Below are 27,805 nucleotides of genomic sequence, written 5' to 3'. Positions count from 1 at the left end.
ATGTTTGGAACTCAAACCTCCCCCAGGTAATATTTGCCCTGAGGGACGATGTTATGGCATCATTGAGAGAGATCTGGCTGTTTGTTAAAAAGCAGGATTACTCTAATGAGGGTGCATGTTTTTACCCAAAACTAATCAGGTTATCTTTAGTGGCTAAAACTAACCAGTGAGTAAAAGTGAAAGAGAAAAAAAAAGTCAGCAAGTGTTTAAAAAAAAGCCAAACAAACTGTAAAACGGTCTCACGGGGGCAGGAATCAGCATCTCCTGGCTGACGAACCTGTGCTGCCACGCTTCCAGCCTTCTGCTGCAGGCTTTGCAGGTCTTTGACAGAGGACCATAGAGGACTGCAGCGGCTGCTGCGTCAGAGCATCGCTGCCAAAGGACGACGCAGGAGACGGTAAACTGAACAGCAACATATAGTGTCCCAGGATGATAACATGGTGCAGCTTCAGCTTGAAAAAAAAGGGAAAGGTGGCTTCACGTTCTGCAGTCGCAACATTAAAACTATGGATTATAGCTCAATAATACATAAGGGAACAGAGTGACACTCCTCTTATTCTGCTACACAATAGATAGTAAAAATATATATGTAGACATTTTACAGGTTGGATTATTTTCGTCCCTTCACTTTTTCCTCTTGTACAAACCAAAATGGATAAATGTCACCAGCGACTTCTTAGAGGAAGAGGAATTGATCTTTTTTTAAATTTAATATTAATTTCTGAGTGAATCTTTTGGAAAAGTGTTTAATGAAAAATATATCATATTAAGGCTCATGTCACTGCAGGCTGCTACTGTGCAAGCATTTTGAAAACTAGCTTTATGCGTTTTAAAGTTGTATCACTTAAACACTTTAATGAAAGTGCTGAGTCAGCAGTTTCATAAACCACTGGCTATAAAATGTGTGGAAGGAGCAGCTGCCAGCCTTCTTCCAGCTGCAGCAGGGGTGTCAAACATAAAGCCTCTGGGCCAGAATCGGCCAGGCCAAGACTCCAATCCGGCCCACTGGACATCTTTAGAAAATGTAAAATGAGTTTGACATCCATGATCAAAGGGATAAATATAGCAGGACACTTTACTAATCCTTCTCATGAAACTGGATCAAGTAGCTGAAGCGGGAGTATTCAATGTTTCCATTTTTATATCATAATGTCATAACATATAATGATCATTTAAACCCAATTCTGCAGAAGTCATTGGTTAAAGCAAGTTAACCGCCTCTCATTATGTAGCTGAATGAAACTATTTTTAATGGAAAAAAGAAAAATAAGAATATCACCTTAAGAACTCATTTTTAGTCCAAATTCCTTTCAAAAACAATCAGTTTCTGGTGCCATGGTAATAAAAGTTTCAAGTTTAAAGATTATATCCTTATGACAGGATATGATTGAGGACAGTCACAAACTTCAGTTTTCCAACTCTTTCCAGTCCTTCGATAGCTCAAACACCACCGTGCTGGTGCTACTTAATCATCCCACATTTCACCAGTTTACGAACATACGTAGTGTTTTCAGCTACACAAAAATCAGTGGGAAGAAATTCACAGTAGACTGCATCTGTGGGCTGCCAGTAACAAGCCCCTCAGAGATGCTTTCTGTAAGGCCAAACGAGAAGTTTGCATCGCCCTGGATCACTAAAAACATCAGCAGAATTCATCCCCAGTCTTTGATTATCACATAAGATTAGCTGTTGGTTAGGATTTGTTTACTGCCAGCAGTAAAACACTAAACCACAGCAGTAGAAAGACTACAAAGTGGTCATAACTTTAACTTCACCACTACCATGTGCTGCATTTAGGGATGATGAATGCCCCCAGCAACTTCTGCAGTCTGTTGGCAAACAAGAGTTTAAGTAAAACATCTATCAGTTATAAAAACTTGTTTCAAAGTAAATAATACAAATCAGTTCTTGCGGCAGCTTCACAGCCCACACTTTGGAACCCACTGAATCTACACTACTTTAAACAAAGGAAAAAGTCGGGTTGCTCTTTAGTTCTTTCTCTCAGGGTGTTCATCTAGTTTGCATGAGGAATTGGACGGTTCATTAAATGTTCACACGTAGGAGGATTACACAGTTTGTCTTGTCCGGCCCACCTGAGATCAAACTTGGCTCCTAAACTGAAGCTTCTTCACACAAAGACGCAACGAAACCATTAAAGTAACAAAAACAAAGGAGACATGTTGGTCGAAACACATAATGCCCTGGATTTTTATTTCATTTTGTGACAATTCAAGAGGATTCTTAAGTCTTTCCCATGTGTGTGAGTGTGTGTGGTGGAAGGGTTTACAAAAACAAAAGGGAAACAAAAAAATCATGAATCAACTGGGCCATTGGAATGGGCATTGGGCTTGTGGTACAGACAAAGAAAAACTACACGTAGCCTTGTTCAGTACCAAACTCTTCACAGAAGAGAGTGATTTTTTTTGTTTTATTGATTTTTTTTAAAAGTTTTTTTTTTTCTTTTTTCCCAAATGAAGGCACCCGATAACTTGTGGTTCATGGCCTTTCAGCCTTCTGGAGTTTTTAAAAGTAGAGAAAACTGTTTCATTTCTTTTTTTTCTTCTCTCAATTGATACATGTTCCTTATTATACAGAAGCTGGAATGATAATAAATGTCAGTTACTGCATTTTTTTTTTAAATTACTCCCTTATAGTTTCTTTTTTTTTTTCAGAACAAGTAACAAAAGAATGAAGTCTTTCATGGGAAAATAAAGAAGAAGGGAGATACAAAAATATTTGTTTAAAAAAAAAAAAAAATGGTAAAGGGAGGGGGATTATCCTTTAGAGAAAACAAAGTTACTAAGGCCATCTGGTAGAAACCAGACGCCAAAAATCATACAAAAGCAGCATTAATTAAAAAAAGAAAAAATTATAATATATAGTGCTTAGATAAGTCAGAAGCAGCAAAGTCTTCTGGGAAAGTCTTCATCCCCATTGTTTTGTTACTTGTCTCAGGAATAACATATGTATGGAAGAGCTTTGTGGAGACTGATTTACCCACTGACAAACTGATGCCTACAAACAAACAAAAGCCCCTTTCAGACATTTCAATTAATCTGACGGCATCTGAACGTGTTGGCGTCTCAGTGACATTCACTGGCCACTTTAGCTCGTCTGATTGCGTTAAGTCATGTCAACGAATGAGCTCGCACTAGATCGCATCTGTTAGCGATTCCCCTGCGTCTCTGAGCTGCGTTACACAACAATAACATTTCATCTTTGATTTAGATTTGAAACTAGACTAAAACATTTATCTATGATGTATTTTAGCTGCTCCTGATTCAGAAAGCCCTCGGCTTGTGTGCAAGGGGCAGGTGGGTACAGCACAGTCAGCAGCACCCACAGATCTTGGTCAAAGAAACATTCAGAAGCGCGGGCTGCACCTCACACAATACTAATCACCACAAATGTAATAAGTTCTTGGTACGCGTGGCAACCACAGCAGCCCCCCTGGATGTGTGTGAGTGAATTCTGAACGACAGTGCCGTCAATTTAAGAGACTGATTGAGCCGAATGCTTCACATCACGTCTGAAAAGGGCTAAATACACATCTACTGCCCTGCGCCTGAATCTTTAACAAACACACGTCTGCGTGGATTTAAACAGACACATGGGAACACCCAACAAAAACGGGTGAGCCCCCGGCCATGTTCACAACATCCAAAAAGGAAGGAGAAAAAAAAAAAAAAAATAGTGGGGACTTCTTTTTTGTATAAATCTACCTAAACACTTACTACAGCACAGGGAACTGATGAAGGATACAGTGTATTTAAAAAAAAAAAAAAAAAATTTAATGAATGTGGGGGGGAAAACCTCTGTAAACACGGCACAATAAATAGATCAAACAGCAGGTTCCGCACCATGCATGTGATGACATACATTTTTCTGTGGTATAACTTTCACACCCCATACTCGCACCAGTTGCAGTTTGTCGTTTTCTCTTTTTAATTTTGAAATTTTTTTTTAATATCGAGTGCAAAACATCACAAATGAACAATTCTGTATTCAAGTAATGTTATATACAAGAAGGGTGGGGAGAGGGGTATTACAAATATGCAGTACTGTACATATAATTGCCATATTAAGAATTTACAGAGATCTCCTATTAACAGTAACAAATGGGGGGGAATTGTACGAGACGAGCATTGCAATTAAGTCCCAAACTGTTGCTATGGAAACCCAGCCTTGCCGTGCTCAGTCCGCCACCACTTGCATTCATGACTAACGAATGATGCATAGCACCTTAAAAAAAAAACAAAAAACACAAAAACAAAAAAAAACAAAACAATGGAGTCACGTTTCCTCAGAGCGGTGTATGAGAGGCTACGTAACCTCCATGGCCACTGTGTTGTCCGTTAGACTGTTCAGTGCTGGCTTGTCTTGTTCATGATTCTCCCTGAGGGCAAAAATGGAAACTGTTAGCACAGACAGGCTAGCATAAACCTGTTACTTCAGTTGTCTTAAAATTAAGCACAACAGGCCTGATTTAAGGCCAAACAATATCTTTACTCATGTTTCTACAAACTATAAAAAACAACAGATAAAATCTAAATGTGCTACATTTCTAAATAAAAGCCCAGAAGTAAGTGTTTTATAGCGATTAGACACGTTATTCTTGAGTAAGATGTAGGTGAAAGGTGCCGCCAAAGACATTTTCAGGTTGGATCTATAAGGTAAACATTGACAGGGAAGTAATGTCCGGAGCTCAGATTGGATGCGTACTGAGATGTTTATGACTATGTTTTTTTATCTTAACTACGCACATCCATAAATTTTGTGACAACATCTTGCACAGCTGCTCTCACATTGGTTTTGGACAGATTTTCATCAGACACATGAAAAGATGGCACAGGTAGCAAACCTTTTAGCAAGCAGTCCTATGCTTCATATACAAAAGTAAAGTCTCTTCTTTTTTGGTCTAACATGTCATCCCTGGAATATATCTCAAGCAGACAAACCGTTTGTCACAGAGCAGAATGACTAGACAATGTGAAAGCTGGACAGCTAAACTACAAACTGAGCTCACAAGAACATGTAAACTTTGAGAGCTGCCAACTCTGCTGGTAACTCAGTAGGTTCATAACATACACATTCAAGAGTGTTCCATGTTGGACATGGCTGCTTTGAGTAAAAGGTAATAAATTAAAAGGATTAATGTTGACGTTTTCCTGTGTGCTATTCAGCTAGGTACGGCCTTCTGTTTGGAACATCACTTCACCCCTCGAGTGTTTTCAGTTTTCCTTACCTGGGCACTATGTCCAGCGGCGAGGCCGAGGCTGTAGTGACCTTGGGTTTCTGACAGTTGGCGGCTGCTGCGTGGGCGAGCTTTAAGGCGGATGTAGACATGGTGGTGCTCAGTGTCCGGGATGTGGGGATGCGCTTGGTGGCGGGAACACTCAGCCGTAGGTTGTTGTTATTTCCCAGCAGGACCTGAGTGGTGGTGTTAGTGGTAGTTGTGTTGGCAGGGTGAGTGGTGCCATTGTTGTTACTGGTAGCAGATGTGGAGCTGGTGGTGGTGGTACAGGGGTGGAGCGAAGCAGGTGTCGTTGTAGCAGTGGGAGGAGCCGGGGTGGCAGGGGACGGGGACGCTGTGCTCGAGAGGTGCAAGCCCTTGTAGACACCTGAAGTGGGTGGAGTGGGATGGGGGTGGTGTTGGAATAAACAGGATTTGGAGAAGAAGTTTTAATTATCACCTGATTTTTTTTTATTTTTTTTTTAAACCTGCTCCTGTTCTGAATTTGAAGCACTGAATTTGCACAGCAATTTGAAGTTGAGTACACAAAGTTTCAAAGCAGCTTTTTCCCTCCCTTCAAAGTGTTAATCATAATCCTTAAAAAATGAGGTACTGTAGATGTGCACACAGGTTTCAAAGCCTAACTTAACAGAAACTTTAATTTAAAAAACTTTGACAAGGAAAAGATTTTAATCTGCTGCGTGGCAGAAGAAAATGTACAAGCAGGAGGTTTTTTTTTCCCCTTTTCACCAAATCAGTATTCAAAGAAAAAGTCACTGATTATCAGACTTCAGGTTGCAGGAGTTTGATCTGTGAAGGACACCTTGGTGCCCCGCTTCCATCTCCAGATTAATGAAAATCTAAATTCCCTTTTGTCACTTTTCTTGGTTATCTAGCAAACACTCCTCCGTGAAGCGGCATCAGTCGTTGGGGTGCTGCTGGTGCAGGTTTTGTTGAACTTTCATTGTGCTGCCATCTGCTCTTTTGTGTTGATGAGTATTGAGGGCGTTAGTACTATGATTACTTTTGTCCCTTTGTTTGCTTTGTCTTGACTTCACTGTCACTGTACTTTAACAATTTGGTAAAGTGGACTTTTCATTTTAATAGTGCTGTTGTAAAATAAATGAAAAAAATTAATCAATTTGGTTTTAATTTCAACATATAACTAGAATTAGAATCAATAAGTAAACAATTTTGGGATCATCAATACCAATATACCTTTGTTAAATTCGACAATAGTGATTACAACATGAGCCTTCAAAGCTAAGAGGCTATTGGTCAAACCAGTGGTTGTGTGGGAAGCCGTTATACCTGAGGGGGAGAGGACGCCATTGACTCCTGGTCCTAGCTCCTCCTTGGTTTTCAGAGCCAGCAGTTGGTCGGCGGTCACGAGGGCCGAGGCGGCAAACTGAGCACTGGCCTGGTCCAATGTATTTGCCAGGGTCTGCTAGGAGACCAAGAGTAACAAGTTTACATGATTTGAAGATTACGGGGGGATCAATCAAAAAGTATATATTATATAAATATATAAATTCAGATCACTGTCTGCTGCTGTACAGTTGATCTGCACGCTGACCTGTGTGCTGTTGGCAGTGGTGGCGCTGTTGGCTTGCTGTTGCTGGACTTGCTCCAGCTGCTGTTTGTGCATCAGGGACAGCTGCTCCTGATGCTGCTGGTACTGTTCAACTGTGAAAGCTGAGAGAAACAAAAACAGTGTTACAAATTCCCAATCATAAAACAGACAGATCTTTTGACACAAAGAATATTTGAGCTAAGTGGTGGCAGGTTGGCATTAAACCTTAAACCCAGGTCAAGATACGCACCACATGATACATACGGAGCCTTTCAGATACACTGTCCATGACACATTGTGCCTAATGTATTGCCACCAACTTTCTATCTTCCCAAGAAGATAGAAAGTTGAAAACAAATATTTGACCAACTTTCTATCTTCTTGGGAAGATTTTCAACTGCTTTTGGATGAATAAAAACCTTATTTGGGAAAGAAAAGTAAGCTGCTCCAACAGTCTGAATCAAACAGCAACACACAGACAACAACTCTGTCAACTCACACCCACTCAATATGCCTCGTTTGATAAGTCAGCAGGGAAGCAAACAACAGTGAGTACAACAAAGGCCAAAGACTTCAGTCACGAAGGAGCATCTTCAGATTTTACTGTTATGCTGCAGACCTTACTGCAAACTGTGCTCATGACTAAATGAATGACCGAACCAGAAACCAATTCACTATGAACAAAGCAAAACCACTACATGGTTTCCTGAATTATTTTTAACACTTTTTGGGCACCAGTGAGTTTTTAGTGATGCAATGCATTCTAATGAAAGGTCAGACCAATGTTTGGTAATGAGTACATCCATTTACTCTCCAGGTGGCTTTTGTACTACAATAAAACATTCCAGCTTTGATTCTTTCAGTTTTGAGTATATGTGGTAGGAAAAGAAATCGCTTTGGCCATATTCAGGTAAACTTAGGGTACTCCAGAAAATATATTCTCAGATTTCCTGCCTGAAAACTGAGGTTTACTACAAAGCAAGATTATACAGTTAACAAGTTTAGAGACGGAGTTCTTAATGTCACAGGTGGCTGTCTCAACCAGGCTAAATCCCTACAGAAACAAAAGTATCAGTTGAGCCATATGTCATGAACGCCAGCAAATAAAGCCCTGCCAGGCACAACAGCATAAAATGTGCACCCAATAAATGCATGAATGCGTTTTCATACTTGGTCCTAATTAGCTGCCAAGCCCATTTGCATTGGATCAAATTAGTCTATTTATAGGATGTTATTAGTGGCAAAACTCAAGTCAGTATTTAATCTGAAGTGATATCCATATCTACGGCTACAGGACAGCTGATTAATAGATTTAAACTGATTAAGTTAGATATTAATGGCATCAATAGGATTGGCATTGCAAATTAAATACACCAGGGGAAATCGTTCCGTTTTAAGGTGAAGAGTAAAATATGCCTCTAAGCAAACGTGCAGTTTCTGAAATAGAAAGCCTGAGTCAATGTCAAACTCCTTCATGAAACCAGTCATATCTGACATTTTAGGTGTTGTAGAGCCAAAGAAAACCTGAACATGTTTTTGTGGATATTTCATCCACCCTAGTATTTGAATCAAAGTTTTTTAGCTGTAGATAACATGGCCATAAGTTCTTCTTCATTAGTGTTTGAACTGAAAAGTTCTCATCTCATGTTTTAAAGGCATTATGTGCATCAGTGCATTATTGATGTATCCATTCCCTGTGTGCTTTTCACTTCTCAGTTTCATAAGATCCACAATCTGCGTACATCTCCAAGTCACAGCTCGTCCTGTGGCATTACCTCCATCTGGAGCACGTGTCATTTTTATTTCTTGAACTCCAACACCGTGTAATTTAATCAAAAATCAACTACTTAAACAACAAGTGCAGCTGTCACATTTGCTCATACACAATACATATTAGTAGAGTTTCTTGAAAGATCCATGTTAATTATATCAGTCTTTCAGGTTCTCACTGAACCTTTTCTGGAAAAATCAATAAGCAGCTTGTTTTTTCATGCACATCAAAACAAGTTGCAGCAATATTAAGACACCCGCCGCCTGACTGCCCTCACAGTAAAACCACCGGGGACCTGTGGCATTTCGTCTCTTCGTCAAATCCATGCATGTCATGAATTCATTTATGAAATCCTGCTTTAACTGACACCTTAAGGAATGAAAGGTAGATTGTATTCATACAATGTTACCCCCAGAGCAACAGCTGTTCTAAATAAACAAAAAAATAAAATATATAGAAATTCTTGCTATTTTAGCACAGCCACAAAACAAGGAATTCTGATGAAAATCTAGGAAATTAAAAGCTGCAAACATTCGATTAAAAATCAACCACACTTGGACATGTGTCCTGAACAAGCCAGCTGGCGACTCACTTTGTCACCGTTACTTTTTCAAACTCTCCAAGCGAACGGCATCCATGACTGTCATACCACTGAAAGTGCTCTTACTTTAAATGTTTAGTCATTAGTAACGAGAACCTTCCTGCTGGCCTACTCCCAACTCCATTGCTTTGGATTGCAAATTGGAAGACAGTCTTTGTTCCGCTCTCAACTTGAGGACCATGCTATCCTGAAAATGCAATAGGATGAGAGCTAGTTCAAGCACTGACATGCCAAAACTACTGAGGACTACCATTTAGTTTGTGCAGACCTTATTAAGTCTGGCTTTGCTTCCTTTTCGCCCTGACATATACCTAGCCCAGCCCTGACAGCAAAACCCGCCACAATAAATAAAAATATGGGAGAAAAATTGCATCCTGAGCTCAAGCAGCTGAGAGTTTTATACAAGTGGAATTCTTGAAACCACAGAGGGATTAAAAGGACATGTCACCTTTGCTTTACTTTCCAGACCGAGAGCCATCTTTATACTGCCTGATGAAAAACTGCTAATTACAAACAAACCACTATATAGCTAACAATATCTAACACTAACTAGCTGGTATCTTACCGTCTCCATGGGTATAAGTTATGAAACCAACACAGCCCAAAGAGAACACAACAGTGTCTGTCTACAGTCAGATAAGCCACCTACCAGCAACGGGTGTGGGTGCAGGGACAACCCTCCCTGGACGTTGGGAGCCAAAGGGTTGCCCTCCGGTGGTGGAGGCCGAGAGTGGGCGCTTCAGGCTTCGGCTCAGCCTCCTGAATAGAGGGTGGGCATTGTCCAGCTCATGTAGTGGTAGTGTCCGTGGTCTAAAGTGCCTCCATCGGCACGACTTTATATTCAACAGTATCTGACTGAGGTCCGTGGAAGTGGGGGAGGATGGGGAAAGAGAGGAACTGAAGGAGGAACTTCTTTCCGAGGTATTTGTTTCTGAGGTACTGGCAAACTTGTCGGTGGCCGGTGCGCGTGAAGTAGTTGCAGGAGTAGGAGAAGGAGGAGGAGGAGGAGATTGAGGAACAGGCAGGTCAAGCATGTCTGGATCCAGTCCATGGAAAATGTTGTCAAAGTCTGTGTATGCTCTGTCCAGCAACACCCTGAGAGAAAAAGAGGGAGAAAAGGGTTTAACAACTAAAAGTGATAAGTTTAGCTGATTTTGCTTTGTAGATATCTACACAGATGAGACAGACGAGCACAGAATGTAAAGCTGGATTCAAATGCCAGCACTTTGCAGTAAGTGAACTCACCTGCCGCCTCGTCCCACGCGCCGTCGAGCCATGCCCAGGCATCGTCGTGGCATGGTGACTGTGGTGAGACTGTAGCGAAAGCGAGCTTCTGCCAAACCACCCTCCCATTGTCCACACCACGGCCAGCTACCCACCCGATCTTGACGAGCCTACGAAGACAGACAGGACACTTAAGTTCACCTTTTCCACTCATTCTTGCAGGTCTCTGGGTTCAATACATCTGACCTGTGCAGTTTAGAATCAATCTGCAATCTCATCAGTGAACTACATGCCCCAATGTATTGACTTCAGTACTGGATAGCATTGTTCAAGTTATGTTTACAACATAGTAAGGGTTTCCTTAAACATGTAATACTAATTTTCATTATTCCTTACAGACAACTAAGGTATTCTAAGGAACAAAAGGTAATGTTCCTTACAGCATAGTACTGGCAGCCTGCCTTCCTGCGAAAGGCATAGGCACCATCTGGGTCGTTCTCCTCCTCTGCTTCTGATGAGCCTGAGTGCAGCTGTGGATGAGAGACGTCAGAGGTCAGCGTAAGGTCAGCTGAAGAGCAGAAGTTATAGTACTGAAGCCAGAAGCCTTTGTTAATTTTTTTTTTTTTTTTTTTTAAATAAAACATGGTTTGGCAATTTTGAGAAGATTGTTGAAGACAAAGGGCAGAGTTTAGCAGCGGTAGTGGAGACAAGAAGAGGCCGTAGTGCACAGCCAAGTGGCTGCACAGACAAGAGGGAACAGTTTCCAGTATGTGTTGTACTTCATCATTAAGCAACAGAAGACAGATGATGTCTTTTTACACTATTCAAAAAAAACCCCAAAACAAAACAAAAAAACAAAACAGTTTTTTTAAACAGTGAATAAATCAATTTTCTGAGAGTGGAGGATTATTTCTGTAGTCTCATTTTGCCCCAAACTCAATAGATTGGGGCAAAATGTAACATCTTTTCACAGAGTACTTCCTCAAACTTTAAAATGAAAAACAAATGGAAAAAATAAAGGTGGAGGAGAACGAGGTCATCTAGTACAAAGCAAGGACCCGACTTGGAGTTTGACTTTCTCTGTCACAGCATGTCTGCGAGTGCAGACGTGTATGATGAGGGCCCAGGCGGCAGCACACCTCCACTCCCTCAGGAGGCCTACACAGTAGCCAAAGGGCAAGCAAAAAGACAAAACTGGCTGCAAACTGTCACACACTACCCAAAATGGACCAGGTGAGAGACACTGATCTGGAAACAGAGGGAACTGCAGGCAGCCAATGAGAATCCTTTCGAGTTTTATTCCCTAAGGACTTCTGTTTTTTAAATTAAAGCCCAGATTCACTCAAGCTGAACTGAGTACTGAAACAGCTTTTATGCAGGTTTACCCTGATATTTTTTCCTCCCCTTTCAATGATTATAAAATAAGTCTGGCTGTGTCTATGACAGCAGCAATAGGCTCCAGCCCCCAGTGACCCTGCAGGTTCTACAGTGAAGCAATTGCCTGGCAGTGATTCAAATCTTTCAGTTTGAGTTTAGATCCTAAAAATAATTTTCAAGTATATAAATCTTTGATTTAAATCATAGCCCTCTTTAGCATCCTTTGGGTTCTGTACCTGCACAACTCCCTATCGATTTTTTCTATTAAGCACCAAACAATATGCAGCCAGAAAAACATATTTTCTGGTATCTGATCAGTTTTCAGGTAGAGGAAGAAAAAGAAAATAAAGAAAATAAAGAAAATAAAAGCTTAATACAGACCCCCCCAATTCTTCCTGCTGTGTAAAAACCTTACCTGTTCTTTTGGCTTTGTAGCTAATGAACCTTATCGCAGCATAACAGCTGCTGCCACTTTGTAAAAAAAAAAAAATAAAATAATAATAATACTATTTCAAAACCATGCAAACTGGAAATAACCCAGTGGCACCATGCAAAAAGTCAAACTACAGGGAAAAAAAATGTTGTGTAAAGAATTCGTCTGAGGAAAAAGTCCCAAGCTTGATCTGCGTAACATGCTTGGCTTTACATGAATGAACGCATTTGCTTAAGCGTGCAGGTACCTGGGAAAAGGGCTCATCATCCGAGCTGGGGAAGTCGTACTGGTTTAGGTCCTTGGCGTTGAAGACAACCGGACCTGTATGGTGGGGTGTGCCTGATGATGGTGGCAGCACCTTCGGCTTCTTCTCATACTTCCTTTTCTGCCGGGGAACTTCTGTCTTCTCAGGCTACAAGAGGGAGAGCGGCCAAACTTAATGACACTGCAGAGGCACTTTAAAGTACACCTTTAGAGACCGCAGCCCAAGGGCAGCCTTTTATCTTGCGCAGTGTTCCTCTTAAAAGACTCATTATATTAACTTTTCATACCACCATTTTCATTTTCCTTCTTGGTTGCATTTTAAGCAGGTCAGTGGTTTAAAAACACGACTTGCAACAATGCCACTGACCCTTCAATTCTGGATATAAGCAACTTTAACTAATTCATCAGATGTTTTTTTTTTCCCCCTTTGTCTTTTTTGTAAGACAAATTTTTTCCTACGGGCTCACCTTGGACTTGTAGTCCTTGAGGTCCATATGGTCCTGGTGTCGGTACTGGTTGGTGAGTGGGACCAGGGGGATGATTTGTGGTCTCACCAGTGCCCTTTCAGCCAGAACTTCTGCCATAACCTCACCACCAAAGTCTGACATGACATTTCTGGATGAAAAGGAGAGGATAACTCCATAAATCTAAAGGTGAGGCATTTCAAAGTCGTTTAATTTGGCACAAGTCCACAAAAAAAAAAAAAAAAAAAGTAGTAACAAGTGAATAAGAATCTGCTATCAAGGTGCTTTAACTTATGTAGCAACGTCCTGTGGGTGCAACTTCGAGACTGGCTTACCTCTTCTCAAAAATCTCCAGTGTGAGGTGCAGTAGCTCTCGCTTGCTCTTCTCCCTCCTCTTGATCATTTCCAGGATTGTGACGGCTCGGCTGAGATCTCTGCGAAGCTTCAGCATCTTCTCGTACGAGGCCTCGTCGTTTTTACGGTTCTAAGATGTGAAGCGAAATTTACAATAAACAGGGATAAGAAATAAAAACAATCCCCAAAAGCAACACTGATTGTATAGGACTGCAGAAATGCAGAACTAAAAATTAGCAACAGTAATTGAGAGCACCAACCTTCCTAGTTTGCATCTTCTCAGTGCGTCGTCGGAAGGCCACGTAAGGGTCACTGGTGCTTGAGCCGTCCCGTTTCTCCTGCTTGACGGTGGGGATGAGGGAGTTGGCTTTGCTGTTTTTCCTCTTGCGGCTCCAGTAGTCAAAGACCTCTTTAATGAGCTCATCATCCTCTTTCAGCAGCAGTTTGGCCTCAGGAAGACTCACAGCCTGCGAGGGCAACAAAGGAGATAAATACAATCACGTTAGAGAGCAGTGAGGGTGACAAATCTGACACTGCCTGCCATCAGTGGCTTCAAGTCAGTGTTAGTAACTAATGCAGTCTTAAAAAGTTCTTTAATCAGTGAATCTCACTTTGGAACAAACCTGATGAATTTGTCTGCAAAACATTTTTTACACTTCTAACCTGCTGTCCACTGCCTTTCTCCAGCCGGTCAATCATTTCCTCAAACTGCAGGTAGCTGATCTCCATCTTCTTTTTCAGCTTGTTGACAAAGGCCTCATCATCTGAGTCCAGGTCGTAATCCGGCTGCTCTGTGTCCAAGCTGAAAGCTGCATGAGGGAGGCAACAAATAAATAAATACGTTTATTTTTATTTAACTACAAGGAACGATACAAAGCATTTAGATTGTTTCTGGACAAGTTCACACAAGCTTGCTTTGGTCTCACTAAAACATACAGACAAGATGCAGGTAACATGGACTCATTCCACTCATTTGGTTCAGCATCTGTTTGGATTCCAAACAATTCTTACTGTTTATTCTAATGCTGAAAAAAAAAGAGTTTTGTACAGGGGAATATAACCAATTATTATTATGGCCCAAGCAGCAACAAAACACCTGCTGCATAAAATATATAATCCAAAATTAAAGCGTTAACGAGAATAAATGAGTGTTCAGCAGCTGTTGGACATGAAGGCTGGGGATGCACTGGATGATTATCAGGCTTAATTACACCAGATTTGCCATTTCAGACAACTGGAAGGAAGGGCTGTCTGGAGACCGAGTGGAACCAATGAACAGTAAAGATTATCTGGGTGTTTGTTGTAGAGTGTTGACACAGTGCGTTACGCCTACTGCTCCCTTTTCCCACCTCAAATTTTTAGGCCAATCTGTTATATGCCATTTAAACATCAGTATCACCGAAGCAGTTTCCATTCAGAAAGCACTACGAGGATGCAACCCTAAAGCCATGTGGCATCTGAACCGCCCTGATGTACAGGATGCAGGCATCAACCAATGACCTTAAGTAACCATAAACATTGCTTTTGTCCAAAATGTGCGTTTATGACAGTAAACCATTTTTAATCCGAGGCGGCCATAAAACTGCTTCGAAAACCTGCATCGAAGCAACGCCCTGACCAATTGAGAGCCAAAGCAGAAAGATACCCGTGTACCACTTAAAGTGGACATGAAACACTGCATGTATAAAGTCTAAGTTACACCATGGATCCCTGCTCCTAAAAACAGACACTGATTTAACATTGTCTGTAAAGCTTTTAAGAAATGCTTAAAGGTTTTTAAACATGTTAAGCACAATCTTGTGCCATTACAGAACAGCAGAAAGTGGTTCTTCCTTGTTTGGCTAGCTGCATTGAAACATGGAAGTCTGTTTATTGTTAGCCTGTTTGAGTCACCAGACAGACACACACACACGAAAAGTAACTTCCCAGGTAAGTATGTAGCAATTCAAACATCATCTTACCAGGGATGTTACTGGAAAAACGATTATTGATGTTACTGGTAAGCCTTGAAGTGGTCTGGACTGAATCCTTTAGCAGGCTAAGCCACATGGTTGACACCCTAGCTTGATCTTACTGATCTAATTCTGGGCTCTCAGGAGGGCCACAAATGCACCACAGCTTCACAAAGAAAATGAATACAAAAAAAGTCATTTTGAGTTCATTAACAACAGAATCTGAAGCGAATTTTTTGCATTCTTGTAGTTTGTTTAAAGCCAAGGAGTCTCATCTCAGACGTTCAAATAACCACATTTATTTTGCCTGAGACCTCACAGCCAGCAGCATTTATGCAGGCGCATCCGCCAAAATCAAATTAAAACATCTATGCTAACTGAACTTATACCTGCAGAACAAAATGTGTAGATCAAAGTATTTGCAGTTTCAGCTTTAAAATGAAACCCTCACTTCAGATTTAATTACACCAATTCACTTTCATCTTGAGATGCCAATTAAGCACAATAGATGGGCTAGATGGTTATTGAAGAGTAAAAAGGCAAATTCACTTTCACCAGCCAGGGCCATTAATTTGAACATTTTTAACATTCAGCATCTTTTCACACCACTGACTTAAATATATAAAAGGTTTTTATATGCATGGAAAATGGCAGGCCTGCTTTTGTAGAATTTTAGATACTTTTGTATAAACACTAAACTTTCAAGACTAAGACTGATGCAAACTGGGTTTTCTACTTGTTTCAACCCATCCAAGCCTCAGACTAATTTCAAGGTTTTCTCTAACTAGACAAAACATGTCATTTGATAACATTGTATGTTTCAGGTACAGCAAATTGCTTTTCTTTTGAGAAACAATCACAGCAAACCACTTGTGACGCAGCCATGGTTACTAAACGAAGCCATGTAGCAACATAATTTCCTCCAATTTCACTACTGGAACAGGCAATCTCGAGTTATATAGAAAAACATGACAACTTCAAGTTAACAAAGCTTAATGCCAATAAAAATGATAAAAGATCTCAATCACCTAAACTGGCTGGGATTTTACACTCTAAGTAGCAGCCAACTTTCTACTTTATTAAGTGGCTTGCTTTCAATACAGGATATATTTAAATGTCAGTTCAGGTCACCTTTCCCCCCTTGCTTCTTGGAAAAACTCTAGGGCTACAGAGCTGAGGGGAAAGTAAATCTAATAACATGAGTGACAATTTTCAAATTAGAAAAGCAAGTAACACTGATGTGAAGTGTTCAACTCATTGCAGCGTATAATCTTTGCTCAGCAAGCCCCCACGTGTCATTTAACACATTTGAAATAAATGAAGGGAACGCCATTATAGGCTAATGAAAACAACTGGGGCCCCTAATCTGCTACATCACACTCATTTTCTCTGCTTTCTGCATCACAAACTTTCCATTAGAGAAGCCCACTTACGCTGTATGTGAATTAGCTGCTTTGGCATCTTGAAGTCTCCAGGGTAGAGGGAATCGTAATAGGTGATGTTGCTCTCCGCCTCCGGTACTGGGATGACCATGTTGTCCCGCTTCTCGCCATAGACCTGCTGTGCTGAGATGGCCCGCTGGAGATGGTGTTCCTAAAAGAAACACGGAGACGAGGTGAGGATGATGTCCTCTTCAAAACAAAACATAGCAAAGTACTTTTCTTGAAATCAGCAGGCTGATATGAAGGCAAGAGACAGAATATCAATGCTGATGCTTTGTAAACATTGTCAAAAACAACTATCAACCGATATGATCGCCGAGCTGAAGGACAGACATGTCGAGTTAGGTTTAAGGACATTTTAAAGTTTTGTTTTTGTTTTAACTGTAAAATTTCATTCTTAGAATGCTTTGACGATGATAAAATAAAATATTAGGTTAATTTAAAAAACAAAAACAAAACTCATGACGTCAGCAGAAAGAATGCTTTGTGCCAGATTTGGCAACGAGTTAATTTGCTTGTACCTTGCTAGGCAAACACACAGTATTAAATTAACTATAGAATAGAAATCCATACCCAGTGGATTGCGTCTAATCAGACTTCAGCTTCTGTGATACTTAACCTAACTTTAAAAATTCTGATATAGCCAGCAGATATTCAGGCAAGAATTTCTGCTTCTGTTTGCAAACTCCTAATGTGATGGCCAGTACCAGACTCAAATGGAAAGAACTAAACATCTCATCTAATGCCTACAGAATTTAGATGCAGAAGTTGTTCATAGAAATTAGACTATTTACATTTTAAAAATATCAACATTGGTATGGGTCAAGCGATAGTATGGTCACGTAATACTCTCATATGCATAATTATAACCTGACCTTGCTTGTCCAGGGATTGTCAAATACAAGGGAAACAACTTCAGTCGATCATCTCATTCAAGCATATTTTAACCAACAGATCCCTCCATAAATACTCTTAAATACTTATTTGTATACATCATTCAAAGCTAAGCACGAAAAATATTGAACAACAAACTTGCGACCAGTGCGTGTATTACTTAAAATAAAATGTGATATCCTTTACACACAGAGCTGTGCAATCAAATTTTAATTGAAATTACATTTAGTCTTCATGGGAATAGCAAAAACAAGATAATCAAAACTATCACTGTGCCATAACACTTGCAATAATTGTCTTGTTTTCCCTTTAAACACGTCCTTTACTTTTGACCCAAGTTCAAAACAAACTTTCCAGACTTGGAGATTCTGTTAATTTGAATTCACCCTTATGATTCAAATGGAGGGGAAAGTAAAGCCAAGGAAATCTGCTTAAATAAAAGTATCCAGACCAAAATAATTGCAATTTTTTTCTGTAATTAAGACACCCCAAGACCACATTAAAAATACACATGAATTTGGACAACTGCAGTAATATTCTCTTGCATGCAGGCATTACTGGAAATTCTCAGTGTGGTATGGTTTGGGCTAGCAGGTTATGCACGAGAGTAAGCCAACCCCAGCTACTGGCACAGTCTTTGTACTTGGGAACTGACAGGTTAAAGTTCGACCAACATCCAAATGAACTGGTTTAATTCTAAAACGCACTTCTATCAGGCGATATCTAGAAAAGCTGAAAGCTGGGGTGACTGTAAAGAACTTGTAACCCTGCAAACTGAGTTCCAGGAGGAAACCAGACATGCACAAGCTCCAAAAATGACAAAACAAACACTTCTTGAACACAGCTAACTGTCAGTCTTGTACACAGCTCAGTATCAACATAACCATCAGTGCCTGCTCATGCTTACTTTGTTGGAAAAGTTGATCAAAGACTAAAGACATTTCCTGTTTATTTTTAGTTTGATGTCAGCTCCACTGAATGAGTACAGCTTATTCAGTGATGAATATGTTTTACATACATTCAAAATGCAAGCCAGTTTAAAAACATTGGCAACAGTTAGTAGTGAAGTGAAATGCATCAGGAAAAAACAGGTCACCAAATAAGTTTAAATGATTATTATTACCTGTGTGTCTTTAAATCACTAGCCAAACATTATGTGAAAAGAACTGAAGACAACTCCTCACAAAGGATTTGTTTTGGTGCTTTTGTTTTTTCAAACTTGACTGCTACTACAAGCCTTTATTGTAATATGGACTTAGAGAAATACGCTCTGCACAAATTAAAATGAAAATAAACAATGAAACTCACACTGGAAACTAATTCAAACTAAATTTAACCAAAAACAAAAATTCAAACATATAAAACACATATGTAGTTTGGATCCTAATAAAAACAAGAAATAACAATTTGGCTCTAGAAGTACAAGTTTTAGCTAAACGATCCAATCATTATCTTGAGAGCAGAAATGGAGGCTAACAACATTTTTTGCCTCATGGCAGGTAAATAAGAGATGGAAGCCTACTGCTGCCAAGATTGCAAGCTTGCTGAGGGAATAAGGCGGAAAGCAGGAAGGCAGGCAGATAGGCTGCAGGACTGACTAACTGGTTTGTTGGCGGGCTGTTTGTCTGAAGAGTCAGAGCTGCAGAGCCTTTGGCCCAGAGCCGGGCACCAAGCCACTGGCAGGCATTTTGTCAACAAGGCAACGTGCTGCTGGCCTCGTACAACAGCTCTCCGGAGAGAGGGTGTGTATATCGTTTTCCCCACGGCTGTCAGACATACAAGAGTAGTTTTGGGGGGGGGGGGGGGGGGAGTATTAATAGCCAGAGAAGGTTGATAAAGTAAGTGAATGAGTCAGTAACTGGTCCGTTATTCAAAGCAACTGAACTTTGTCTGTTGCAAAAAAAAATCCCTAATAAGTCCGTTACCGTTGTATAATCACATTTATCCTAGCTTAGATGGGCTTTGGGAAGGAATAAATGCACCAAATCTGTGATAACATGCTACCACAAGTGCATTTGTTTTTACGTGACTGCACAAAAAAATTTTCATGAAGACAATGAAGGGCTGGGCTACTTTAAATGATGCTTTGGTATTTGTAATTCTGGTCATTTACATAATAGTTAAATTTGAGTAAATGAACCCGGCTTAAAAAGGTTTTTATTTTATCTGTTTTTCTGCATTTTAACACCTTGTTTTTGGTTCTGATCATTTGAGAAGAAAGATGCTCATGCTTGACTAACTCAAACTCCAATGCTGACAACTGTCCTTTAGCTCTGGTTCAAGCCTCTTGGGGGAAAAAGGCAAAACTTCCTCTCTGCAGGAAAAACCCAGATAATCCATAAACAAATTATGAGGAGGAAGTACTGAACGGCTACATTCAGACTCAGCCAATTGGACACCTAGTGCCCCCCCTCAAAAAACATCAGCTGTGCAGATAACGGTGGAGCCACTGCTGCTTCTTTAGTCACCGGATGTGTTTGCATTTTACATGCTTCCATTTGCCAAACATGTACCAGGTCATATTAGTGCCTCACAACTTGTCTGATAGACTGAAGCAGATGAGAGTAGAAAATACTGCACATATGCTGAGTGCATTACTTGAAAGATTAGCTTAATATATTTAATAATATAATATAATATAATATATGAGCATCCACCATTCAAAAGCATAACAAATCCCATTTTTCCAGCTTAGCTGACATAACACATTTCCCAGTGTTAAAAAGGATCAGTGTGATGCACCACCAAGCTTGGCACACAGAAGTAGAGACCCTGCAACATGTGCAGTAGTTAAGTGATCGAAACATTAACATGAGAAATGTAACTTCTGAACTTGGTCTTCTGAAAGAGGCAAAACAAGCAAAAAAAAGATCAATTTTCTCTTTACAACACCAAGCTGCCATTTCAACACACCAGAGATTTTACTGTTATTCACTCTTACAGAGACCTTGAAACATTGCTGCTCTACCACATTGAGGACAATGTATACAATCTCATATGGTCTGCAGTCATTTATTATATATAACAAATGCAATCAGATGAGGATCATCTACGAGACAAAACTGCAAAATGTGGACTAACCATCATAACAAAACTAATTACTTTAGAGATGCTTTTCAGAACTATCCAGTCAGAAACTACCAGTGGAAATAAAAGGAAATAAACAGAGATTAAGGTGATTTTATTTCATGAAAAACATAATTTTGGTGAATTTTCAAGGGAGTATCCACAGTGCCTGCTTTTTCACAGGTTTTAATCAACATCTGTTTTTACCAATTAAACAAACAAATTTGTATTCCAAATAAATATAATTATAATGAATGATTACTCATACCTGTTACCTGTAAACAGCAAGTCACAAGAAAAACAATATAAAAACTGTTAGGAAAGCAAATTTGACAAAGTCTGACCTTCAATTTATAAGTTTGTGCTGTCATCCGCAAAACTTTCAGTCTACAGTCCTAAATCTACTTTATGGTGTCCCAGAGCAGTGTTCATCACCACCATTTGCACTTTTTGGGCCTGACAATATCATGCACAGTCTGTTTAGTACACCCGAGGCGAGCGGTTGTCTTTTACATTTATCGTTGCCATGTGGTGCTGCGATCTGTTCTGAGAATGCAGATTCTCTCCCCCCCCCCCCTTTCCTAATAGCCTCTCCATGGTGCCCTGCAAACATAACCCAACCTGACTGGAGTATAATTGAAAGACATTACTTATTTACTTTGTGCATTTCAATATTAAGTTTCATTCCATTTTAGTTTTTAAAAATGATCAAAACTGTAACATTTCTATTAAATAACCTCTAATGTACACTAACAGTGTGTAATATTGTCTGCTAGCAAGCTTTTCGTGGCTAATCTTGTTATGCATTTGACTGGAGAGCCACCACAAACCGTTTGCCTTATAAGTTATCTTTAATTTAAAGATCACAAAGAGCTCTTTCAAACTATATATGCCCAAATAACATTTTCATTATGTCTTTGTTAGATCTTTCTTCTACTTTATTTTAGGGCTGCCACGATTTGTCGACTAGTCACGATTACGTCGACTATCAAAATCGTCGACGACTGATTTAATAGTCGACGTGTCGTTTGAAGCTTTGTAAGATCGCAAAAGACGCAGGAATAATAGCAGGATTTAAGAGTGTAATAACGGACTGAAACAGAAGATGGCAGCACTGCATGTACAAGGATTCCAGCTGCCGTTAAACCCCGAAGAAGAAGTAGCTGTGTCCCAGAATTCATAGCGCGGCCCAGCTTAGTTTCCAACAATGGCAGTAGCTAGTTAGTTTTAATATTACTCTTATTATTCTTTCTGGGTCACAAAATAAACGTTTAACATATTTTCAGGCGAGAATGTAGCTGTGTAAACCTCAAATATCGGCTCAGTTTATCAGGACACCACATATTTTCAAAAGCGCTCCGACGTTTTCGGAGACGTGTGTTACCCACTAGCTCGATAGCTAGCCGGGGGCTGGGTCACTAGCGCCGCGAGAACACCGGACTCCCGGCAAATTGTTTTCAAACCCACCGCCGTCTTTCGCGACTCAGGTTAAATATATATGAGTCACTTAGATAAATTAAAAATGTTGTTGTTTGGCTTTTTTTTTTTTTAGTATTTTATTTGTTCCTGAGTAAATCGGTTTGGCTGAGATTAAAGTTATAGTTTTTACACAGCTGAATAAACGTCAAGCAGACAGCTGATTATCAGAAGTGTGAGATGCTGGAGAATATACCCCGGTGTCCTGTTATATTTTAGATAGCAAGGAGTTTATTAAACTTTACCGAAACAATCTGCAAATTTCATTAAAATTGAATAAACTATCATCTTGTCTTTATTTTTAGTTAGCACCTTAAAAGCTTAAAGCTGTAAGCTAATGATAGTTATATAAGCTGTAGTTTTACGTCCAGTGGATGATGATCTGATTAGTCGACTAATCGCAAAAATAATCGGTGACTAGTCGACTATCAAAATAATCGTTTGTGGCAGCCCTACTTTATTTCCACCTTTTCGTTCTCACCTCAAGCCACATCTCTTAAACTGGTTCTAATAAAAAAATAAAAAAGTCCACAACTTGATGTTTATTCCTCATATTGTTGCAAGATAGTTATAAGCTAACATCACACCAGCTAGTATTAGCCTTGTGTATCCTAAAAACCACACTCTGAGAAACCGTTTAATTAACATTCTCAAATCATTTAAGAGTTAAGTGCTCCATGTCCAACAGTGTTAGAACCACTTCAAAAATGTCACTAACAGCAGCACTGGCAAGCAGAAAAGACCAGGATATCCTCATCTCACCCCAGTATTGTTGTTCATTGGCTCTTTAACTCATGACTTCTTTCACAAAGTTTTACAGCCTCCTCAAGAGTAAATAGATGTGGAAACAAAGAATACCGAGGTTGAGGTATAGTTGAGGTAAACTCAGTGCAGATGAACAACAGCCAGAGTTTGTCCTAGAGCAGCCGCTGTAGCTAAAACTAGGCAGGATAAGAAAATAGAATTTGGGGTACTGTAATCTACCAAAATCTAGTAGTCAGGTTTTACACACTGTACCTTTAGGTTTTTCAGTTTTATCATCTAGCACTGCATTATTCTAATTATACTGACCAATTAGAACTCAACTGCTTGACTTATTCTATTTTGTGACATACCTGCCTTACTTTACTTTCCATGTTCTAATGGTTCTGGGTTTATTTGAATGTTTTCTTATTTCTCTGTTCCACCTTTTTAAATTTAGTTTAATCACTAATTAATTTGTGCATTTCCTTTGTATCAGTCTTACAGGCCAGTCATTCATCTGATCTGCACCAACCTGCATGAATGAAACCATACAAACACCTTTTAAACATGCAACATATGCCACCACGCACTTCTACACTTATATGTTCCCATCTTATTCCAAGTCTGCTTCCGGGTCCCTCTGCTATGAGGAAAAACTTTATCGACTAAACAGCCTTGAGCAAAAACACATCGCCTGCCAAACCTAATCAAGCAACGTGGTTGTTTACTTTCCTGGCTGTGGTCATTTGCCTGACAATAAATAAAGTCAGATTGAGATGAACAGTCAGAATACAGAGCATTGGCCGATGCCCTCGTACGCACACACTTGCACTCGTTTCCTCAAATACACAGAGGAGTCCAGAAATAGCCCTCTAAAATGACCACATCGATCACTGTCAAGTCTGCTGAGCCAGCCGCGGCCTCCTCCACCTTCTCCAGTCTCGCCTCTGACAGCTACTGTCCCAGACACTGTAAATGCCACTTAACATGATGGACAGCCGCAAGGGACAGTCTGGTAAGAGGCTGTTGAGGGATGCTTAGCCACAGTACAAAAGCAGTTTTATGCAGCGTGTGTGGGAGAGAACGATATTCAACACCAAGAGTAAAAGAGGTGGGAAAGTAATAGCAGCTACGAGCCTAGGTTTTTCTCCACAGTTGGTCAATTCAAACTCTGTGGGGCAGTTTGTAAAGTAACAAGCAATTAACTGAGCAACTTTCCATCCCGCTTCACACATTAAAAGAAATGGGGAGAGAATTTGCCTCGGTCCAGACCTTTGATTCACTCCAATTCAGCCTGCTTTATAAGACGATCCAAGTCTTTGCAACTTGAATGCAGCCTCATAAGTTAATAAGGCTGTGATAATTTACCAACCCCCAGCCCAGTCTAAAATGTGCATAGTCACCTTCCGGGGATTACCATTGACGTCATTAGCCATTCGCAGATCCAAATGCTCTACAATGAGTCCCCACCGAAAACAACAGATCATCCAAATTCTTTCTACTCAAATAAAATGATCAGTGTGGCTGTGCCCCGACGTTATTATGAAGTTTGGTTTTCAGGAATCTGTAAAGAGAGGTTACAAGGTTTAGTTAGAAGAGAATTAGCTAGTTAGTTTAAATCTAATGATGACAGACCATTTTCTAACTTAGTTACACTTAGTAAACATATAGCTCTACTTTGGAAGTACATTAATAAAGAAAAGTAGAGATGCGAGGGGGGTTTGTGAATGTGGGCTAGTTGATGTAAATGACCTGAAAACCCTTCCTGGAACCTGGTGCACAAACACATCCAGAACCAATCTGTCAATAGTCAAACGGAAAGTGAAACAGCTGACGCAGGAAGCTATCTAGTTGACATCGTGGAGCCAGCAGAGACTTTGGACAGGTGACATGCCCCACTTTCCCACCCAGCAAGGTCACAAGCAACAAAAAAGAAAAAACCTGGTGTCCCGCCAGAGCATGTGGCTGTGTGTATGTACAAGAAGCGTGTCTGGAAAAGAGGCAAAAACAGATGCCTGTGGGTTCCCAGCAGGGCTGCAGACACTGACCTCACTTTCACCCAAACGTAAACACGAGACAAAGTGTCTGGCTCCAAAACAAACACGCTACATGTGCTGAGGGAATTTCAGCAGTGACAGCTCTTTGGTAGATCTACGCTACCAGAAATACACAAACACGCAGAGACCGGCCTGTTGGACAGAGATACGACGGTTGAAAGCGTTGACTATTCGTGTGCCAAGCAGGGTTACAAGCGTTACGAGGTGTCCTGTTGCCCAAGCTGAGCAGAAAGATGGACATGGAAGCGCAAAGTTGTGAGTTCTCAATGCCATGAGTTCAGCTCTCTTAACTTTTGCTGAAGTTACGAGCTGGTGCAAAGTAAAGGAAAGTTGACAATTCAGTTTAAAACCTTCCTGATGTGCCAGATTTCACTAAACGTATACCAATTCATTTTCAGTATACTCTTAGTGAGGTACAGTCTCTGCTCAGAATTGTATAAATTTAAACTGTTGAGCCATACATTGAACAGCCTCACTGAAGGAAGCAGCACAGGAAAAAATTTTTAATGCTTGATCCTATCTGCTACCTGGTATGTTTTCCTGCTGGAAATGCAGCTAATAAAAAAGATGAATGCTTCGTCTATTTCAAGGTCATTTATCACCACGAATATTGAATCTGTGGAAACAATTTCACTGGCTACAACCTAGAGCGATTTCCACACCACTTCCACTGAGCTATGAGACCGAGTCAATCCCGATGCACTCATGTTTTAAATGTACAAAGTCTCAACGCTCTAATGTACAAGAGAGGGGTGGAAGGTGCAATAAATGGGAAGCTGTAGCTTGATAAATTTACAATATCAATCATTTTCTGCAACACTGCTTTAATGTCATTTTTCTTATAGACTGATCTTTATAACCTCCACAACCTGTTCACTTGACGGTGCCCGACTGTGCAGAAGCAGCAGCAAATGATGCATCAACCACTCGCTTTTATGAGTGTGTGCAAAGAGCCTGGAGCAAACAGCCTGGGTTAACAGAGAAAGTTGATATCAGTTACTGCTGTGATGCCCGTCACCTGCGACTGGGCTTTTAGGCTTTGTTGAGTCAGGATAATTAACAGAGTTGGTTTTTTTCCATCCTCACAGCAGAATAATTTTGGTGCTGTCCAGAAGAAAAATAACCAGGACTGAATTTTTAAACAACTTGTTTGTATTGAGCATTGAATTTACTCAAGCGTAAAATTAAGTTTTGTGCATCCAACGGTGATTTCGGGTAACAAATTGTCGCTACCCTCCAAGAGGCCCACGTGGAGGCAGAGAAAATCTGGCTATGCTGAACATACTATGCAGCGTCTCCCTGCTCGTTTCAGAAATCTTTCTATTAGCAGAGTGTCAGACTACCCAGCACTGCATAGTCTGGCTTAAATAGTCCTGAGTGAAACATGCAAAGCTGATGCTTTCTCTGAACACTTTCAGACTGCAGAAAATAAATGCAGTTTTTGCTTTCACTGGGTCAAGCACATCGCTAAGGGAGGAAAAAGAGAAAAAGGGACCAAGCATCCCTGTGCAAATTAATGAGCGTGGAGGTAAAACAAATAATATGTGCTCTTACAAAAGCTAAAAATACACACCAGCAGCAGAAACTACAACAACAACAACTCAAAATACATTTCCATCTAAAGTCTGACGCAGAATTCATAACAGACAGCTCCCAACACAGAGCGGCTGGCACGCAGCAGGCCTTGGCCTACCTCTTATGATAATATGACTGTTACATAACCAAGCACTCCAGCTGAGCAGAGCACAGACTTTGAAGTGACAGCAACCCCCACCTCTCTCCTCCTTCCTGCCACCCTGATCTCCTCTGGAGCGCCACGTGCGCTGGTCTGCCAGCCCGCTGTGCCATCTGACACACTGAACCCCTGACACCGAGCCTCCACAACACCGGCTGCAACACACTTTGCTTGAATAATTTAGGGAAAAAAGTATCCAACACAGATCCCTGTAGCGATATCCCCCTCGTGTACTCAACCTTATATTTAAACATCAGGCAAGACTGCTGGGTAAGCTGTGTAGCAGACTCCTCAGAGAAGCAGATATATTGTTTAATACTCCCGGGATGAGAGCACTGCTGTGTCAGACTACTGCATAGTAAATTACATAAAAAGCGAAGAACAGGAAAAAGAAATCCCACAGGGTGCATGTGCTTTACAACCCCCCCTATTTTTGAAATAATCACAACAGCCCTGTGGGATGCAACAGGAAGCAGAATTTGTTAAGTTACTTGCAGGGAGATCAAACTAGAAAGATACTTTCTCTAACAATTATCTGCAAGCTTTCATGAGTTTTGAAATGTAACAATGTTCTTATATAGATAGTTGACTATCAATGCACATAACCATTTAGATGCTCATCCCACAGTGGCTTAACTGTGGAGTAAGAGGAAACACAAAAAGTTGCACAACAAAGTCCCAATCTTATTTTGCAACATTTACTTACACGAAAATTATAACATATGAACCAAAGCACTTTTAGGTAATTTAAACGAGCTTTTCTGATTTATTTTGATGTTTAAATATTCCTTCTATGCACAACAGAATATGACCACATTGCAATGAGAGATGCCGGTGACAGCACCTCTGGAAAATCGACATCATTAACCTATTACAGAGAAGTATCTTCTTGGTTAGAGTGACAATAAGTGATTTACCTGTGTGATTGCTGCACATGCAATAACTTAATTGCAACAACATAATAACAAACCCACAGCGTCCATACTAATAACGAGCCGGGCTCGCCGTACGGAGAAATCATCATAAAAATGTGGCACCGGCAGCTGCATTCATGACACACAAGGCTCTGTGCAGGAAAACAGCAAGCAAACATTTACATCAAGTCAATGCAAAACGAACACCGCTGTGTTTTCTCCAATGCATGG

The 27,805-nt window shown here is 40.4% G+C and overlaps 1 protein-coding gene across 3 annotated transcripts in view; it reads right to left on the bottom strand.

The window, feature by feature from the left end:
* Positions 1–2,180: 2,180 nt before the first annotated feature.
* Positions 2,181–27,805, bottom strand: part of LOC146553141 (enhancer of polycomb homolog 1-like) — a 35,827-nt gene continuing 10,202 nt past the window's right edge. For 2 of the 3 annotated variants that reach the window (XM_085254775.1, XM_085254772.1), the window contains 13 exons: positions 16,680–16,839; positions 13,958–14,103; positions 13,555–13,761; positions 13,276–13,424; positions 12,944–13,091; positions 12,460–12,624; positions 10,843–10,932; positions 10,424–10,572; positions 9,828–10,273; positions 6,810–6,928; positions 6,545–6,680; positions 5,246–5,621; positions 2,181–4,396 (listed from right to left, as the gene is read on the bottom strand). In XM_085254775.1, coding sequence (XP_085110901.1) covers positions 4,324–4,396; positions 5,246–5,621; positions 6,545–6,680; positions 6,810–6,928; positions 9,828–10,273; positions 10,424–10,572; positions 10,843–10,932; positions 12,460–12,624; positions 12,944–13,091; positions 13,276–13,424; positions 13,555–13,761; positions 13,958–14,103; positions 16,680–16,779 — 2,304 coding nt within the window. In that variant the 5' untranslated portion in view covers positions 16,780–16,839 and the 3' untranslated portion in view covers positions 2,181–4,323. The remainder of the gene's footprint in view (positions 4,397–5,245; positions 5,622–6,544; positions 6,681–6,809; positions 6,929–9,827; positions 10,274–10,423; positions 10,573–10,842; positions 10,933–12,459; positions 12,625–12,943; positions 13,092–13,275; positions 13,425–13,554; positions 13,762–13,957; positions 14,104–16,679; positions 16,840–27,805) is intronic. The other variant, XM_085254774.1, reaches the window with a different exon arrangement.

Source organism: Mchenga conophoros, linkage group LG18, assembly GCF_057382185.1.
Source record: "Mchenga conophoros isolate Kocher_MC1m ecotype Shallow Benthic linkage group LG18, M_conophoros_male_GT1.1, whole genome shotgun sequence".
In the NCBI taxonomy this organism is placed as follows: domain Eukaryota; kingdom Metazoa; phylum Chordata; class Actinopteri; order Cichliformes; family Cichlidae; genus Mchenga; species Mchenga conophoros.
This window is presented reverse-complemented; position numbering and strand designations above follow the sequence as displayed.